Here is a 17,306-nt window from a genome sequence, read left to right as displayed (position 1 = left end):
AGGGGGAAGAGCGAGGCAGAAGGTTGAGGGAGATGAAGGTGAAAGTTGGAAGGGGGAAGAAGCGGGGAGGACGCTTTGAGGAGGAGGGGTGAGAGGGGAGTGTAGGAGGGGAGGAGCGAGGGAGAGTCTTGGAGGGGAGGGGTGTGGGGGGAGATTTGAAAGGAATGGGTGATTGGGAAGATTTGGAGGGGAGGGGCAAGGGGGAAGTTTTGAAGGGGAGGGGTGATGGGGAAGATTTGGAGTGAAGGGGTGATGGGGAAGTTTTGGAGGGAAGGGGTGATGGGGAAGATTTGGAGGGGAGGGGTGATGGGGAAGATTTGGAGGGGAGGGGTGAGATTGGATTTTGAAAAGTGTACGATTAATGGGAAACGAACATTTATTGCAAAATGAGTTTCTTGAGACATTCGAGTCAAAAATACGTTTGAGGACGCTGAAGGATGGGTGGAGTGCTGGAGAGTTTAGGGAATGAATGAAAGATGCACTATAAGAGATGGAATTTTTTTTTGGAATGAATAGATTTGGTGAGCAAGTCGAAAGCATCCTTTTATGGAAGAAGAAAAAGGTGTTATAGAATATGACAGAATACAGGTCTTCAGGGGACAGATTAGACATTTTTTAACAACGTGATCACGTGATCACAAACAACGTGGTCGAAGAACGAACGAACACATAAGAACGAATAAACGAATAAGAACAGAAGGAAATATTTTTTTGGTTTTTTTTTTTTTGAGGAGATTTTAAAACAAGGAAGTATGGGGTGAAAAGACCAGGAAAATCAGAGACCAGAAAGTAATTGCAGCGCGATCGAAGAACCGCTGTGACAAAAACAAAGCCTCAAGCCAAGGTCGGACACGGTAGCCTAGTACTACACTTAGGCCTCAGAATACGCGATATGAAAGCCCGACGATTCTGTACACAGGTTTTTTTTTGTTTTTTTTGTTTTTTTTGTATACAAGATCGAGGCTCGTGAAAGAGCTAACATTAATCACACAAAAAGACAAACCGACACACAAAACACAAAAAACAAGTGGAGCGGTAGACAAAATGGGGAGAGAGGGGGAAGGACACAAAAGAGAGGGGGAAGGACACAAACACAACATTTGAGAGCAGGGACATCGGGAGGACTTGGGGGGAGGTGGGAGAGGATTAAAACATATGAACACTGCAAGGACTCTGGGGTGAATTACCGGGGGTAGAAAAGATCAAGGTTTTCGATGGGGGAAGATAAGAGATGGTGGTGAACAGCTGTTTTAAAGACCTGGAGGGAGGAGTGGGATTGAAGGGAGTGGGGGAGTTTGTTCCAGAGGCGGGAGAAAAGGGGAATGAAAGAGTGAAGGTGAGCAGAGAGCCTAGACTTTGGCAGTTTAACCAGAAGAGGGTTGCAGGCAGATCTTGTGCGACCTGAAGGAAATATTGGGGGGACAGAGCACAGAGAGAGCTGAGGGAGCAAGGCCGGAGAGGAGTCGGTAGAAGACAGAAAGACCACCAACCTGCCTGCGGTGAGTGAGTGAAAGGCCCTCGGCGTTGACTACATCGCAGGAGATTCCAATGATTCTGAAAGCTTTGGCCTCAACAGCGTGAAGCCGAGCAAGGTGCGAGGCAGGAGCACCAGCCCAGAGGGGGGAACAGTATTCCATTGAGCTGCGGATGAAAGCCTTGTATGTGGTGAGGAGCTCAGGTGTGCCAAGGAAGGACTTCGCACGACGGAGGATGCCCAGTCGGCGACTGGCTTTGGAGGCCAGCTTGGAAATGTGGTTTTCCCAAGAAAGATCATGGCAGATAGTGAGACCCAAAAGCTTGAGCGACAGAACTTCTTGGAGAAGATTGTTGAGAAAGTAGATGGGAGGGTTGTCCAGTCAGTCCTTTCGGAGAGACATTGTAAGAGTGTGAGATTTGTCAGGATTGAAAGACATGTTCCACTTGTTTGACCAGTCTGTGATTTTGTCCAGGTCTGCAGAGAGTGAGGAGGCTGCAGACTGCCGATCTGAGGGATGAGGAATGGAGCGACAGAGAGTAGAGTCGTCAGCAAAGAGATAGAGAGGATTTTCAAGAGAGTCAGAGAGATCATTGATGAAGACCAGAAAAAGCACAGGGCCCAGAACACTACCTTGGGGAACTCCAGCCTGAACAGGAAGAGGAGATGAGAGAAACCCATTCAGGGCCACACGTTGACTACGACCAGAGAGGAAGTCCGCCAGCCATGCGTGGAGATTTCCATGGATACCAAAGGAGGTGAGTTTGGAGAGCAGAGCAGGGTGCCAGACCGTATCGAAGGCACGTGAAATGTCAAGGGAGACAGCTCTAATTTCCTGTTTGGCGTTGAGGACCTCCATCCATTGTTGAGAAAGCAGAAGCAGCATGTCCAGAGTAGAGTGACCAGGTCTGAAACCAAATTGATGATCAGAGATCAAGCCATTGGAGAAGAGGAAAGATTTAATATCTGAAGCAATGATGGATTCCATGACTTTGCTGATAATTGGGAGAAGGCTGATTGGTCTGTAGTTGCTGGGATCTGTTTTTGCACCTTTTTTGTGCAAAGCGGTGATGTTGGCTGATTTCCAAGCAGATGGCAGATGACCTTGAGCAAAAGAGAGGGTGAAGAGAACAGAAAGAGGGAGTGAAAGTGCAGAAGAACATGATTTTAGGACACGTGGGCTGATGCCGTCAGGACCAGTTGCAGAATCAGAGTCGAGGGTTGCCAGAAACTTTTCCACCTTGTCAGGAGGAAAGGACACAGAGTCCAGGAGCAGCTGGGTACGACTGGGTACGGTGGGTACAGAGAGGGATGGGTTTGGGACACAAGATTTAGAGGCAAACACAGAGTTGAGGCATTCAGCTTTTTCACGTGCGGAGTCAGCCGTTAAGCCGTTTGAGGTGAGGGTGGGGATGGAGGGGGAACAAACACCAGAAACAGATTTGACCAGATGCCACCAGGATTTGGAAGAGGGAGACAGATAAGAGAGTTCGGTCTTGAGAATGGTGAGATATTGTTTCCTGGCTCTCCTGAGGGTGGACACACACTTGTTTCGGGCTTTGTGAAAGGAAATGAGATTTCCTTCCGTTGGATTTGCTTTCCAGGAGACGAAAGCAAGTTGTTTCAGGGCAACAGCCTCACCACAAGATTCCATGTACCATGGACGGGAGGAAGGGTATGACAACTGAAGACGAGATGGTATAAATCTGTGCATGAGAGAGAGCAATTTACTTTGAAAGAATTCCCAGGATGAGTTGATGTCAGAGGCGGTAGAGATGGGAGACCAGTCCAGATGATTGATGGCTGCTTGAAGACCGTGCCAGTTGGCCTGAGTGAAATGCCAGACTCGTCGACGCTGAGGAGGCTCTCTGAGAATGGTCAGAGAGATGTCCACTTTGACAAGCACATGATCAGATGAGCCGATTGGAGCAGAAGAAGAGCAGCAGACATTTTCACGGAAGTTTGTCATAACCAAATCCAGAAGAGAAGATGCTCCGTTGACTGAGATCCGGGTCGGGAAATTGACAGATTGTGTCAGTCCCAGTGAGTCGCAGAAGTCCTTTGCTGAAGAGCCATGGCTGGTGAGAGAGGTACCCACACCCAGCCAACTGGCATGGTGACAATTGAAATCACCACATATGAGGAAGAGAGAGTTGGGATGGGTAGATAGAAGTTGGTCCATATTATCAGACAGTGAGATGTAGATGGAGTCATCGCTGATTGGTGGACGGTACAACACACATATGAACAAAAGGTGGGAGCGAAGGGGAAGCCATAGCCAAAGGTATTCCTGGGGGTGAGGTGGAGAGAGGGCAGTGGAGGGCGAGTGAGGAAGAGAGTTTTTTTATAAAGATAGCAACCCCACCTCCAGGACGAGGCTCAGGTCTATCATACCGGAGGAGGGAGTAACCTGGGAGAGATACCAAGGCATCAGAGACATCATGAAGGAGGAAAGTTTCTGTTAAGCAGATCACATCTGGTTTGTCAGAAGCAACCTGTATGGAGAGGTCAGTCAAGTTTGAGCGAAGGCCCCGGATGTTTGAGGTCCATACCGTTAATGAAGAGGAAGGGGGAGCATCAGATACAGAACAGGGGGGGGGAGGGGTAGGGTAAGATGTGGAAGAGGAGGAAGAGGTAGGGAGAGCTGTTGAAGGTGTGTCAGAGATTTCAGAACAGCTTGGAGAAAGGGAAGAATGGGGCAGACAAAAGGTTTGATGGAGATTGGGTGAGGCACAGTGAGGTGTTATTTGAGGAGGGGGAAGAGCAAGGCAGAAGGTTTGGGGAGATGAAGGTGAAAGTTGGAAGGAGGAAGAAGCAGGGAGGATGCTTTGAGGAGGAGGGGTGAGAGGGGAGTCTAGGAGGGGAGGAGCGAGGGAGAGTCTCGGAGGGGAGGGGTGTGGGGGGAGTTTAGGAGGGAGGGGAGGGAAGGGGCAAGGGGGGAGATTTGAAAGGGATGGGTGATGGGGAGGATTTGGAGGGGAGGGGTGAGATTGGATTTTGGAAAGTGTACGAATCATGGGAAACGAACATTTTTTGCAAAATGAGTTTGAGACCTTCGAGTCAAAAATACGTTTGAGGACACTGGAGGAGGGATGGAGTTCTGGATAGTTTAGGGAATGTAGAAAGGAGGAACTGTAAGAGATGGTATTATATATATTTTTTGGAATGAATAGATTTGATGAGCAAGACGAAAGCATCCTTTTGTAGGAAAAGAAGAAAAGGGTGTTATAATATATGAGAGAAAATAGTTGTTCAGGGGAGAGATTATACATTTCTAACCGCGTGATCGCGAACGAAGAACGAACGAACAAAAAGAACAAATAAACGAATAAGACCTGGGAAGGAAATAGTTTTTTTGGGGGTTTTTTTTTGTTTGTTTTTTTGTTTTTTGTGAGTACAGATATTAAACAAGGAGGTACGGGGTGAACGACTGGGACGAAACAGTGAACGAAAATAATTAAATCGCTGAGAGAAAAACAAACCACAAGGTCGGAGACGGTACGGTAGTCCAAGCCTACGAGTACTAGGCCGCAGAATACTCGATACCATTAACCGACGATTGTGTATACATGTACGAAAAATTAGCACCGAAAATTTTCCAAAAGATACGCTATAGGTACATACACCGAAGGATAGATACAGTCTCGACAAAAACACGATTGAGAAATATCACTTAGCTTCGAAAGCGTGAGCGCATGGAGCAGCTTCGAAAAGACGTGACCTCGCCGTGATCTCGCGAGACTTCCCTTAATCAAGGGAAGTCTCGCCAATAGTTACATACCAACACCAAGTTGGGGTATGAAAAACCAACACCAAGAATACTATTAAAGACACCAATAGTTACATACACCGAGAGAAAGATACAGTTTCGACAAAAACACAATTGTGAAAAGTTACTTAACTTCGAAAGCGAGCGCGCATGGACAGCTTTGAAGAGACGAGACCTCCAATCTTGCGCATGCACAGAAAAGCCGCAGGGTGTCAGAGTGAACTCAATTCCTTGTACAATGTGCGCTGAGTGGGTTCATCAAAAATGTAGTGGTTTGAGAGGGTCATTAACCAGTGTGGCAGCAACATTCAAGTGTAAGGTGTGCACAGAGGGAGCTGCAGACGGAGGAAATGTTGAGTTGGATCTTGGAGACGGCGTGAAGCTGGAAGGTGTGAAAACATTTTGTTACCTAGGAGACATGCTGAATGGAGAAGGTGGATCAGACTCGGCAACGGTTGCTGGAGTGAGATGTGCATGGAAGACGTTTCGGGAACTGAGTGGCATGCTGACGAGGAAGGGAGTGTCGTTGAAGCTGAAGGGAAAGGTGTATGCTGCATGTGTGAGAAGTGTTACGATTTATGGGAGCGAGACGTGGGTAATGAATGTAGAGCAGCAAAGAAGGCTGGAAAGGGTGGAAATGCGAATGGTTCGGTGGATGTGTGGAGTATCGTTGAGAGAGAGGAAGCCAAATGATGAATTGCAAAAGATAATGGGAATAGAGCCTGTGATGGATGCTGTGAAGAGAAACAGTTTGAGATGGTTTGGTCATGTGTTGAGGAAGGATGAAAGTGACTGGTTGAGAAGAGTGATGGAAATGAATGTGGAAGGAAGTAGAGGACGGGGAAGACCGAGAAAGATTTGGCTAAATATGGTGGAAGAAGAAATGCGGGCAAGGGGGTTAACAAGGGGAGATGCAGAAAATAGGGCAAAATGGAGATGATTGTCTTGGGGACCGCAAGGCTAACCCCCGCTCTTGCAGGGAAAATGGCCTTTAAAATGCCTGTTGTTGTTGTTGTTGTCTTAATGATCTCATCTGACCCCCTCCTAAGCCCCGCCCACTATTACATCATTTCCTGTTATGTTCTGTCCCACAAGGCTGGGAATTTCCCAGGGAATTTCAAAAGGAAACCACACCCACCAGTCTTATATAAAGGGTTGAAGCACAGGATAAATTTAAACAACTTCCTGCTTCTCTTGAGAATGGACTGCTGTGCTGAGCTGGAGTGGGATAACTTTGGCCTCCCTTGGGGTCAAACTACCTTATGGAACTCAACCTTCAAATTGATGAACTGGATTCAAACCTCCTATCAATGGAGGTAAGAGTTTATTTATTTATTTATTTATTTTTACAAAGTTTGATTTATATACAGACTTGGCATTTAATATGGAATTTTTTTTTTTTCTTGACTTGGGTTTACTTTCTGAACTCAGTATATCAATCTGGTGAGTTTCTTTTACCCTTCGGTGATGTCTTTGTTGAAAGAACCATGTCACTGATTGTCTTTCGCAGCAAGAAGTCAATAACAGGATTATATCACAGGTGGCGTGACAAAATGTAAGGACAGGTACATTTGACGATTGGCTTCACAATCAGGTATATAAGGGTTGTTGCGTTCTGTATTAGTGGAAAACAACTGCTGCACGTCTACAAAAGTTATTGCCGCTTCCTCTGGAAATGGTCCGTCAACTTGACAATGCTGTTTGTCATGGAGTGGTGGCTTCACAAAATTCTGGCATGAAACAGCGTGCTATTGCTCGGCAGTATGGCATCACTCAAGGTCAGGTGTCAAAGATCCTGAAACGAAATGCTCAGAGGGGTGCCCCTACTCCAATACCGAGGCCAGGACGTCCACGCAGAACCACAAGGAGAGATGATCGCCAGCTGCACCGGTTAGTCTGCAATGGCCGTACCAAGTCAGTTAATCGGCTTAGGGCTGAGTGGCAGCAACTGAGAAATGTGCCTGTATCCAGAAGGCTAGTCAACCAACGACTGGTTCAAGCAGGTTATCGTGTCAGGCGTCCCCTGAGAATGCCACGCCTGACCAGCCAACGCAGCCAGCGCCGATTGCAGTGGGCCAGAGAGCACCGTCAATGGCAGCCAGGACACTAGAATCACGTGACCTTCAGTGACAAGTCTAGATTTCTGGTCTATCGTCAAGATGGCCACGTCCGAGTGCGCAGACAAGTGCATGAAGCCCACAACGAAGATTGTATCGTGCCAAGAGTCCAAGCTGGAGGTGGTGGGGTGACCGTTTGGGCTGCTTTCCATGCAGGGGGCAAAACTGACCTGGTTGTTCTGAATGGAAACCTGAACCAGTTCAAGTACAGGGTCATTCTGGAAGAAACATTGCTTCCATTTGCTCGTGCAGCATTTCGAGGAAACGTTGTCTTCCAAGATGACAATGCACGGCCTCATCGTGCTCACATGATCCAACACTTTCTTGCTGACCGTGGTGCAGAGCATATGGAGTGGCCTGCCATGTCCCCGGATATGAATCTGATAGAGAACTTGTGGGCAGAATTAACGCGTCAAATCGACAACTTGGACCAGCAGCCTACCTCTGTGCGTGAATTGCAGCAGACTATTGTCACTGCATGGCAAGCGATTCCTGTCCAAACCTTGGCAAATCTCGTGAACAGCATGCCTCGACGTGTACGTGCTCTCCTGAATGCTCGTGAGGGTTACACGAAGTACTGAACTGTAATTTTACTGTCCGTAATCCCAGTCATAATTTAGCTTTTGTTTTTGTTGAATTTTTTTTTGGCTAATGTGCAAAATAAAGAGATACTTCTGGAAAACGTACAGAAGTTTAACACAGTACTGTCCGTGAATTGAGTTCGATATCAGTTTACATCACTTTTAAGGATCAATTTATTTGCTGCGAAATGTCAAATGTGGTTTTTGTTTCTTTTAAAGGTCACATTAACAAAATCTAGAATAATTTCAACATAATTCCAATGAACTTTTGGTTCTAAGTCATCTTGAAAAGTAAGTTCACCCCCACAAAAAAAATATTCCATATTAAATGCCAAGTCTGTATATTGGAATCAGTTGAAGATATCAAAAAGTATCAGAAACATGTTCCTTGTGGATTTTGTTTTTATGTTAAATCATCGGTTGGTGAAGAGTATAACAAGTTAGAACTTTACAGAGGAGAAGATGCAGCTGAGGAATTTGTTAAGAGACTTGAGGATGATTGTGTAAGACTTGTTAATATAATGTATAAAACAAATAAAGAAATGTCGCTACCTAATGAAGAAGAAGAAGATTATAAAAATAGTAATACTTGTCATATATGTTCAGAGAATATTGAAAATAAAAAGGTCAGAGATCATTGCCACATATCAGGAAAGTTCAGAGGAGCAGCTCATGAGTCTAAATTATAAAACACCATCATTTATACCCGTACTCCTTCATAACAACTCACATTATGACACCCATTTATTCATGAAACAACTCAGCAAAACACCCGGTGATATTTCAGCGATTCCAAAGACAGATCAAAACTACATTTCATTCAGAAAAATATAAATACAAATCCCAGAACAAATATTAGATTTCTTGATTCATATAAATTCATGACAAGTCCTCTAGCTTCTTTAGTATCAAACATGGTCATTTCCGATTCTTTCAAGTCACTTTGAAGATATCAACTTGTTAAATAAGAAGGGTATTTATCCTTATGATTTTATGAGTTCATTTGAAAAGTTTAATGATGCAAAACTTCCATCAAAAGAAAATTTCTATTATAAACTTAACAAGTCGAAGTGTATAAAAGAACACAGGAAGTATGGGATAAATTCAACATATTTAATATGGGTGAATATCATGATCTTAATGAAAAAACTGATGTATTACTATTAGCTGATGTATTCGAGACATTCAGAGATGTTTGCCATAATAAAGAATCATATGGTCTCGATCCTGTAAATTATTTCACAGCACCTGGTTTAGCTTGGTCTGATATGTTGAAGATGACAAAACAGCCGTTGGATTTGTTCATTGATGTTGATATGTTATTGATGATTGAGAAAGCAAAGAGGGGTGGTATATCACAAGTATGTAGTAAGAGGTATGCTAAAGCAAATAATAAATATCTTCCAGATTATGATAAGGAAAAAGATTCATCATATCTTATGTATTTTGATGCTAATAAACTTTATGGGTGGGCAATTTCGGAAGCATTACTTCCGTGGTTTTAAATGGGTTAATGAGAATAAGCATTAAGCATAATGAGTTATTGAGAGATGTTCTAAGGCATACTCATAAAAATTTAGATAGAAGAGGTCTGGAGGTCAGCAACCTGTGACCCAGTAATACAATTTGTAACCTTCTCCTCGTCCAGAGGTCAGCAACCTGTGACCCAGCAATACCATTTGTAACCTTCTCCCAGTCCAGAGGTCAGCAACCTGTGACCCAGTAATACAATTTGTAACCTTCTCCTCGTCCAGAGGTCAGCAACCTGTGACCCAGTAATACAATTTGTAACCTTCTCCTCATCCGGAGGTCAGCAACCTGTGACCCAGTAATACAATTTGTAACCTTCTCCTCGTCCAGAGGTCAGAAACCTGTGACCCAGTAATACAATTTGTAACCTTCTCCTCATCCGGAGGTCAGCAACCTGTGACCCAGTAATACAATTTGTAACCTTCTCCTCGTCCGGAGGTCAGCAACCTGTGACCCAGTAATACAATTTGTAACCTTCTCCCAGTCCAGAGGTCAGCAACCTGTGACCCAGTAATACAATTTGTAACCTTCTCCTTGTCCGGAGGTCGGCAACCTGTGACCCAGTAATACAATTTGTAACCTTCTCCTTGTCCGGAGGTCAGCAACCTGTGACTCCGGAGCCGCATGTGGCTATTTAAGGACTTGTGTGTGGCTCCCAAGCCTGATGAATAAAATCTCCATTTTCTCCTTATAAATGAATCTTCAGAAAAATATTTCAGTGTCGTAAAAGGATAAAATAATACTTGAGAACTTTGACAGTGAAAAACAGGAGAATACATCTGATTACCGGCGAAATCTGCGAGCAAGGCATACACATTGTGCTCTCGGGGCCTTCTCTCCACTACGTGGTTATTTCCACCATCTTGTCGGCAATATGTCTCCAACCTGCAGCACAGCCTCAGTTTAGAATTTGAACCCCCTTCTAAAAAGCTGGTGACATCCTGATCCTCACTGGGCAGGTAAGCGAGAATTTAAATAACAAACTTGTGTGTAAATAACAAACAGGATGTTGTTTTGATAACTCACATTTCAATAGAGGGTGCATGTGCAATTGACGTCATCACATTTGCTGTCCGCCATCTTGGAGTACAAGCAAGGAAAATTACACGTGGACTGCATCATTGTAAGTGCATTTGATAAAATGGTGAATTTTTGGGCATTTCTTTTGTTGTGGTAATTGTACTGATAGGGAGGATCGGATGTCCTATCATAGACTGCGTACGGTGCAACAATACAAACATTTTGATGTGGTTTGACTTGTAGTTATGAGGGACGTTCGAGAGGGATTTGGAATGAGATTCTTACAGTAGTTAAAAGAAAAGGCAAGTGTGTGTGTGTGTGTGTGTGTGTGTGTGTGTGTGTGTGTGTGTGTGTGTGTGCATGTGTGTGTGTCTATGTCTGTCTGTGTGTGTATGTCTGTCTGTCTGTGTGTGTGTGTGTGTGTGTGTGTGTGTGTGTGTGTGTGTGTGGGTGCATGTATGTGTGTGTGGGTGCATGTATGTGTGTGTGTGTGTGTGTGTATGAGTGTATATGTGTATGCTTGTGTATGAGTGTGTGTGTATGTGTGTATTTGTTGCCATCTTTCACTGGGCTCTGAGAGAGAGTAATAAAAGCAAAGCACAACGGAGCTGGTGTCAATCCATTTACTCTAAAATGGCGGATCGTTGCAACAGCCTGAGCCACGTGATTAGCGGTGTCCAACCCCGTGATCGACCAGCCGACTGTTGTAATACGACACACAAGAAATGTTCCTTTTTGGTTGGACAAATGAACAAATACCGGTTCATTGGAAAACTATGTGTTGACGTCGTTCCCTTTAGAAATTTAATATACATTGTATATCTATTATATATCTATAATTCCACTAATCTCTGTGTGTATGTTTGTATGTTTGTCTGTGACCGCTGTTTCTCGACAACTACCGGTCCGATATACTTTAAACTTGCCAGGTATATTGCTGGGGACCCGAGGATGTGCCTTTTCAAGGTTTCATATTAATCGGAGAAGTAGTTACCGAGCTATGTCCAAAAAACGATTCAACCAATCAGAGAGCAGCGAGCTATCACGTGTGCCGAACGTGGCGAACAGACTCTGCCTCGGACGGCACATTTGAGAGCGTATTCATTTATTTCACGTTGGAAAACTATGTTGCCGTTAAACTATGTTTTAAAACTAATTAAAATTAATTTGCGATTCATTCGCTTTCCTGCGCGTTTGTGCACGCGATGGCGATTTCTTTACCAAACTCCGCAAGCCGTTCGCTTTGGACCAAACCATTTCATGTAAATAGAGGGGGGGGATTGTCACCGTACTCGCAAGCCGTTCGCTTTGGACCAAACCATTTCATGTAAATAGAGGGGGGGGGATATAATTTTAGATATATATATAGTACGGGCATGCCCTAATACATTTAAATTTAATATACTTTAGAATTTAATGAAAATGTAATATACATAATATACATTGTGGTTATATAGCTTGGATACAAACAAAAGTTCCTTTTTTATTAAGAACTAGCTGAAGTACCTGGTGTTGACCAGGAAATTCAATGAAACATGTATTTAAATATTTCCTGCATGACAATGACAAAACATATTGCTCGATCATTCCTGGGAAGAACCCAGGCAGGGTATAAGAACATACTCGCTCGAGGTCTGAACATGGAAGTGTTTATAACAAACCTGTGTAAAGCAATCTTTTTAAGAATAGGTGCATGTGAAACACTGACAATTAAATACGTGTTGCTGAAAAAAAATCACTCGATAGAACCTCAACATACGATCTTCACAAAACATATTACTCGATTGCTCCCAGGAAAAAATAAAAAAACACAGGCTGTGTATTAGCATAATACCCGACAGAGGCCTGAAGGCCAACTATGTCATAAAAAAAGTAATTCAATTTTACTTTTTATCCGAACAGCCCTTGACCTTCCTCTGGCTGAAAGAGGAGGCTGTGCAAAGTTTGGTTGCACTCGTTCCTGCAGGATCTGAATGCATAAACAAACACACAAACTTTCTTCTTTCTATATTAGATGTGTGAAGGTATTGTTTCCCGAAATGTGGTGTTAATTTACCATATAAATGAAACTGATATATTTACAAAACTCAATTATAGTCTAAAAATTATATTATTGGACAAAAACAATTAATATTCTTTTATTTCACCTTTCATCCTTTGAACGTCACTCTGAGCATTATATTTTCATTCTCTACTTCTATGTATATCCCATGACCTTTCACACTTGTCTCATGTTTCACTTATAAAACGTTATTGTAGGGATTGGTGAAGAACTAAAGTAAATTTAATAAACAATCTGATATGATGAAATAGCATTTATAAATAAACATGTTTTATAAAAATATAAAGTAATAAAGTTAAAGTACACGAATTGTTAACAACCATATACGTGTTGCTGAAATATGTATCTGTTTATTTTAATGAGGATTTTTTGAAATTTAATCAACAAATAAAGTAATTTTATAAGCAATACTGATTAGTTAAATATTCATTTCCTATTAGTTTAAATTATTTCACAAAAATAAGGAAAAAATGTTAATCACACTTTGTCATGAGAAGGGACAGGAACATATTTCAGCTGGTTGGTATGCAGAACCAAAGTAGTGAGTTTAGTGAGTTTATCAAACACTCCATGAGGGAGAGACTGGAGCTTGTTTGGCGCCAGATGCAGATATGTGAGACTGGTTAGTTTATCAAACACTCCATGAGGGAGAGACTGGAGCTTGTTTGTCTCCAGATTCAGATATGTGAGACTGGTTAGTTTATCAAACACTCCATGAGGGAGAGACTGGAGCTTGTTTGTCCCCAGATGCAGTAATGTGAGACTGGTTAGTTTATCGAACACTCCACGAGGGAGAGACTGGAGCTGGTTTTGGTGCAGATATAGCTTCTTTAGTTGATATATATCGATATATATATTGTTGTGGAAATGCCTTGGAGGGTTAATAATGCAGAATATCGTGTAAATGTATCCAGGATTAAATGCAATAACGTAAACGTGACTTAATTACTTATGATATTAGAAATGCATCACTTATGTAATGGTTAGAAATTGTCTCCCTCTCCCAGTGTCTGTGTCTAAAAATCTCAACCATTTTGACACGAATTTTAATGTTCTCACATTTGTAAATCTGTCTCTATGTTCTTTTGAAGTGTTCGATGGGCCATGAGCACCTGATGGGTGGGAAATTGAAACTTGGTGTTAACACCAACAGAGGCAACGGCAGCTCAAGGGTCACAGACGAGTTTGCCCCGTCCGCAGACTAGACCGTGGGCCAATGTTGAGTGAGAGGGGAGGGTCATGGCATGTCGTTGATTAAATATGGGCCCAAGGGGATAAAATGGTGTAGTGTGGACGGAAGCCAGAGGAGAAGCCGAATCAGCTTGGTGCGAACTGGTGTGCGCTTGGTTCACTCGAACCATACTACAGCCATACCCTCTCCACTCCTTTCAAGGCCAGATCAATGGGACACAGCAGCACATTAACTGACAGAGCAGCCGGGACCGGATCTTGGCCATCCTGCAGCGGTGTCTCGCCAGACACCGCATGGTATTTCTCTCTCGTGATTCCCTCTGTCTCTCTATAAACCGATTTGGTGTCCCCAATCTGCAGAGCAGCACGAAATTTGGATGGGAGATCCAGCAGGGGGAAAAAGGTCTTCAAAGACAGTTGACCTCATCGTCAAATTGAGACGACTCCCTGGATTCAAACCAGGTAACTGAGACCACCGGAGGGCTACATCAATATGATTAAACATTCCATGATATACAACGTAGAACAGCTGATGACATGCAACAATCTACCACGTAAAAAACAATGTCTGTTTGTGTGTTTGTACTGATGTCTGCAAGGGGAGGTGTTAAAGGCCAATCGTTTAACATGAATGTGTGTTCACTACGGTCTTTTCTTCGCCGACGAAGTCTCTTACCTGGGAAATCCCCTCATTGCAGCTTTCTGAGTCAAAAGTCCAAAGCACTCCTCAAAACAGCCACACCCTCATCATCTGCATCAGCTTCCTGTCTCTCTCCTGCCCCATACCCAATCACTCATGGGCTGAACCACATAAGTCAAACTCAGTGGGGGAGGGGGAGGAAGAAGAAGCATCAGCGAGGAAAAGAGGTCGCAACCATAACGAGTCAAACCCAGGGGTGAGGTGGAGGGGGAAGGGGGGGGGGGGGGGGGAAATGAGGGTGAGTGGTGAAGAAGAAGTCACAGACCGTAACACCCCCTCCCTCCCCCCCCCCCCCGCCCCACCCCTCTAAAAGAAGAAAATTTTACCCCAAGCAAAGTTTTCTTTTACAAAGGCAGGTACACAATTGTTAGTCTCAGCACAGCATAATGCAGTGCAGTAAACAAACAGCCACATCTCGTTGTGACATTTACAGGCAGCAGGGCTAATACACATGTGCATCACATAACCTTTAAGCAAGGCTATTTTGCTAACATAAGCAGCCTTACCTACCATGTCTATGCAATCTTCCATTCCCAGGATGGGATCCAAATCGGTGCGGGACTGCGGGTTACCGCATTCACCTCCCGATAGTCCATATATAATCTTGTGGAACCATCGGGTTTGGGTATGAGTACAATGGGCGAACTCCTGCTGCTCTGACTGGGTTTGAGGATGTCATGCTCTCGCATATATAGTACCTCTTCGTGAACCTTAGCTAACTTGTCAGGATTTAGACAATATGGGTGTTGCTTAATTGGTCGAGCATTCCCAACATCAACATCATGTGAAGCAAATGATGTGCACCCTGGCTCATTAGAAACAGGCATGGTTATAAGGGGAGCTGGTTTAATCGATGGCTGTGGCTTCCCTATCATTTGACAGGTATGACAGGTCTAACAGTGCGCCACGATGTCCTGATGCAATTTCGGCCAATAAAATTGCGCCATGATCCTAACCTGAATTTTCCTGATTCCCACATGTCCTGCCATAGGAATTTCATGGGCCAGCTATAAAATTTCAAGATAATAAATGGGTGGTACCACTACTTGGTGCACAACAGACCTTGTCACATGACCAGCCTGCAGTACACCTGGCTTTATAACAACCAATGGGACTGCAGTTGTCCCAGCAATGATTATTATCTGAGCCTCTGGATTCACAAAACATACAAAATCAACAACAATAATATTTTAAAAACTACTACATCATCATTATCAAAATCAGAACAACTACAAAAGCCAAATAATCCCCAAATATAAAAACAAATAATCACTGAAAGTAAATAATTTAATATAATTACCGGATGTAATTCAGATATAATTTGGAGTTTGATTTTGATTTTACCAAACTTACAATCCTGTATCTGCAAAGCAACAAGCTCCAGTCTCTTCCTAGTGGAGTGTTTGATGAACTTACACAACTCGCATATCTGAATCTGCAACAAAACAAGCTTCAATCTCTCCCTAACCGAGTGTTTGATAAACTAACCAAACTAACAGCGCTGGTTCTGCGCAACAACCAGCTGAAGTCTTTACCCAGTGGAGTGTTTGATAAACTTACCAGACTAACACATCTAAATCTGCGCACCAACCAGCTGAAGTCTCTTCCTGTCCCTTCTCTTGTCAAAATCTGTACGAGCTCCATTGCTCTGATCAAGAGTTAACTTATTCCCAAACAGCTCCTACAAACTATCATGGAGTCTCATTATTCCAGAGGGATTATGCACATTATGTACAAGTTATTAAAAATATAAACATTAATGTAAAGCAATGTATGCAAAGTGTGCATGAAAGGAAACTCCCCCCACCCCCCCCCCCCCCTGTGGTATTCATAGTTAAAAATAAACGGTTGATATGGAATTTCTTTCTTTTAATTTTCCACAATTCCTCTCAAAATCAACTCACAAAATCAACAACAATATTTGACAAACTACAACATTATTATTATTATCAAAATCAGAACAACTACAAAAGCCAAATAATCCCCAAATATATACTGAAACGCAAAAGAAACTTACCACCTTTGAAACCTTTAAATATCAACAATAACACTGCGTGTAGTAAATGTGTGAACTTATTTGTGGACAATAGTGTCCTTACTGTCAGACAAAACGGTCACGGATGGCCACTTGAACCTTCAATGGTCACTTCATAGCACAGCTGTTGAACAGCCGTTTTGACTGTCAGTGATTAGCCAAGGGGTATGGGATGATTTCAATGAGCTGCACGTGATGTCTTGATATTGGCTTTAAAAAGGCCAGTGCAAAATGGGCATTTCAATCAACATGCCACGATTGTCAAGGGATCAACGGCAGCGTGCCCTGGGCATGCTGCAAGGTGGACTGAGCTACCGTGAGGTGGCACGTCGCCTTGGCTGTTCACACCAGACAATATCGGGCCTGGTGGACAGAGACACCCTCCACAACTCTGCAGATGACAGACCTCGATCAGGGAGGCCAAGAGTCACCACTGCAAGGCAGGACAGGCAGATGGTCCGAAGTCACCTGCGGGATCGATTCCGTCCAGCATCCCACACTGCGGCAGCAACTCCGGGGCATGCAAACCCACGGATCTCCAATGATACTGCACGAAGACGACTGCATGACTATGGTCTGACTGCCAGAAGACCATACAGAGGCCCCGTGATGACGGCTGCCCATCGCCGCAACCGACAGAGATGGTGCCAGCAGCATCAGCGGTGGACCTTGGCGCAGTGGAACAAGGTCGCTTTCAGCGATGAGTCAAGGTTCTGTGTGGACAGTCCTAAATTGTAACAGTTCAGAATAAAACAAACCAACAATTGCTAATTGAAATATTGGCATTTTATTGATGACATGTCAAGTTTTTGACCAAGATACACCAT

General features: G+C 43.6%; 2 protein-coding genes across 2 annotated transcripts in view; both read left to right on the top strand.

Moving 5' to 3' along the window:
* Positions 1-16,107, top strand: part of LOC144892180 (uncharacterized) — a 54,459-nt gene extending 38,352 nt beyond the window's left edge. The window contains exon 2 of the mRNA XM_078777443.1: positions 15,823-16,107. Within this exon, the coding sequence (XP_078633569.1) occupies positions 15,823-16,107 (285 nt within the window). The remainder of the gene's footprint in view (positions 1-15,822) is intronic.
* A 106-nt stretch (positions 16,108-16,213) lies between these two features.
* LOC144892179 (uncharacterized) overlaps positions 16,214-17,306 on the top strand; it is a 65,273-nt gene continuing 64,180 nt past the window's right edge. The window contains exon 1 of the mRNA XM_078777442.1: positions 16,214-16,224. Within this exon, the coding sequence (XP_078633568.1) occupies positions 16,214-16,224 (11 nt within the window). The remainder of the gene's footprint in view (positions 16,225-17,306) is intronic.

This window comes from Myxine glutinosa, chromosome 5 (genome assembly GCF_964187855.1).
Source record: "Myxine glutinosa chromosome 5, kmMyxGlut1.1, whole genome shotgun sequence".
In the NCBI taxonomy this organism is placed as follows: domain Eukaryota; kingdom Metazoa; phylum Chordata; class Myxini; order Myxiniformes; family Myxinidae; genus Myxine; species Myxine glutinosa.
The sequence above is the reverse complement of the archived record's forward strand: the minus strand, read 5'-3'. Positions and strand labels throughout refer to the sequence as shown.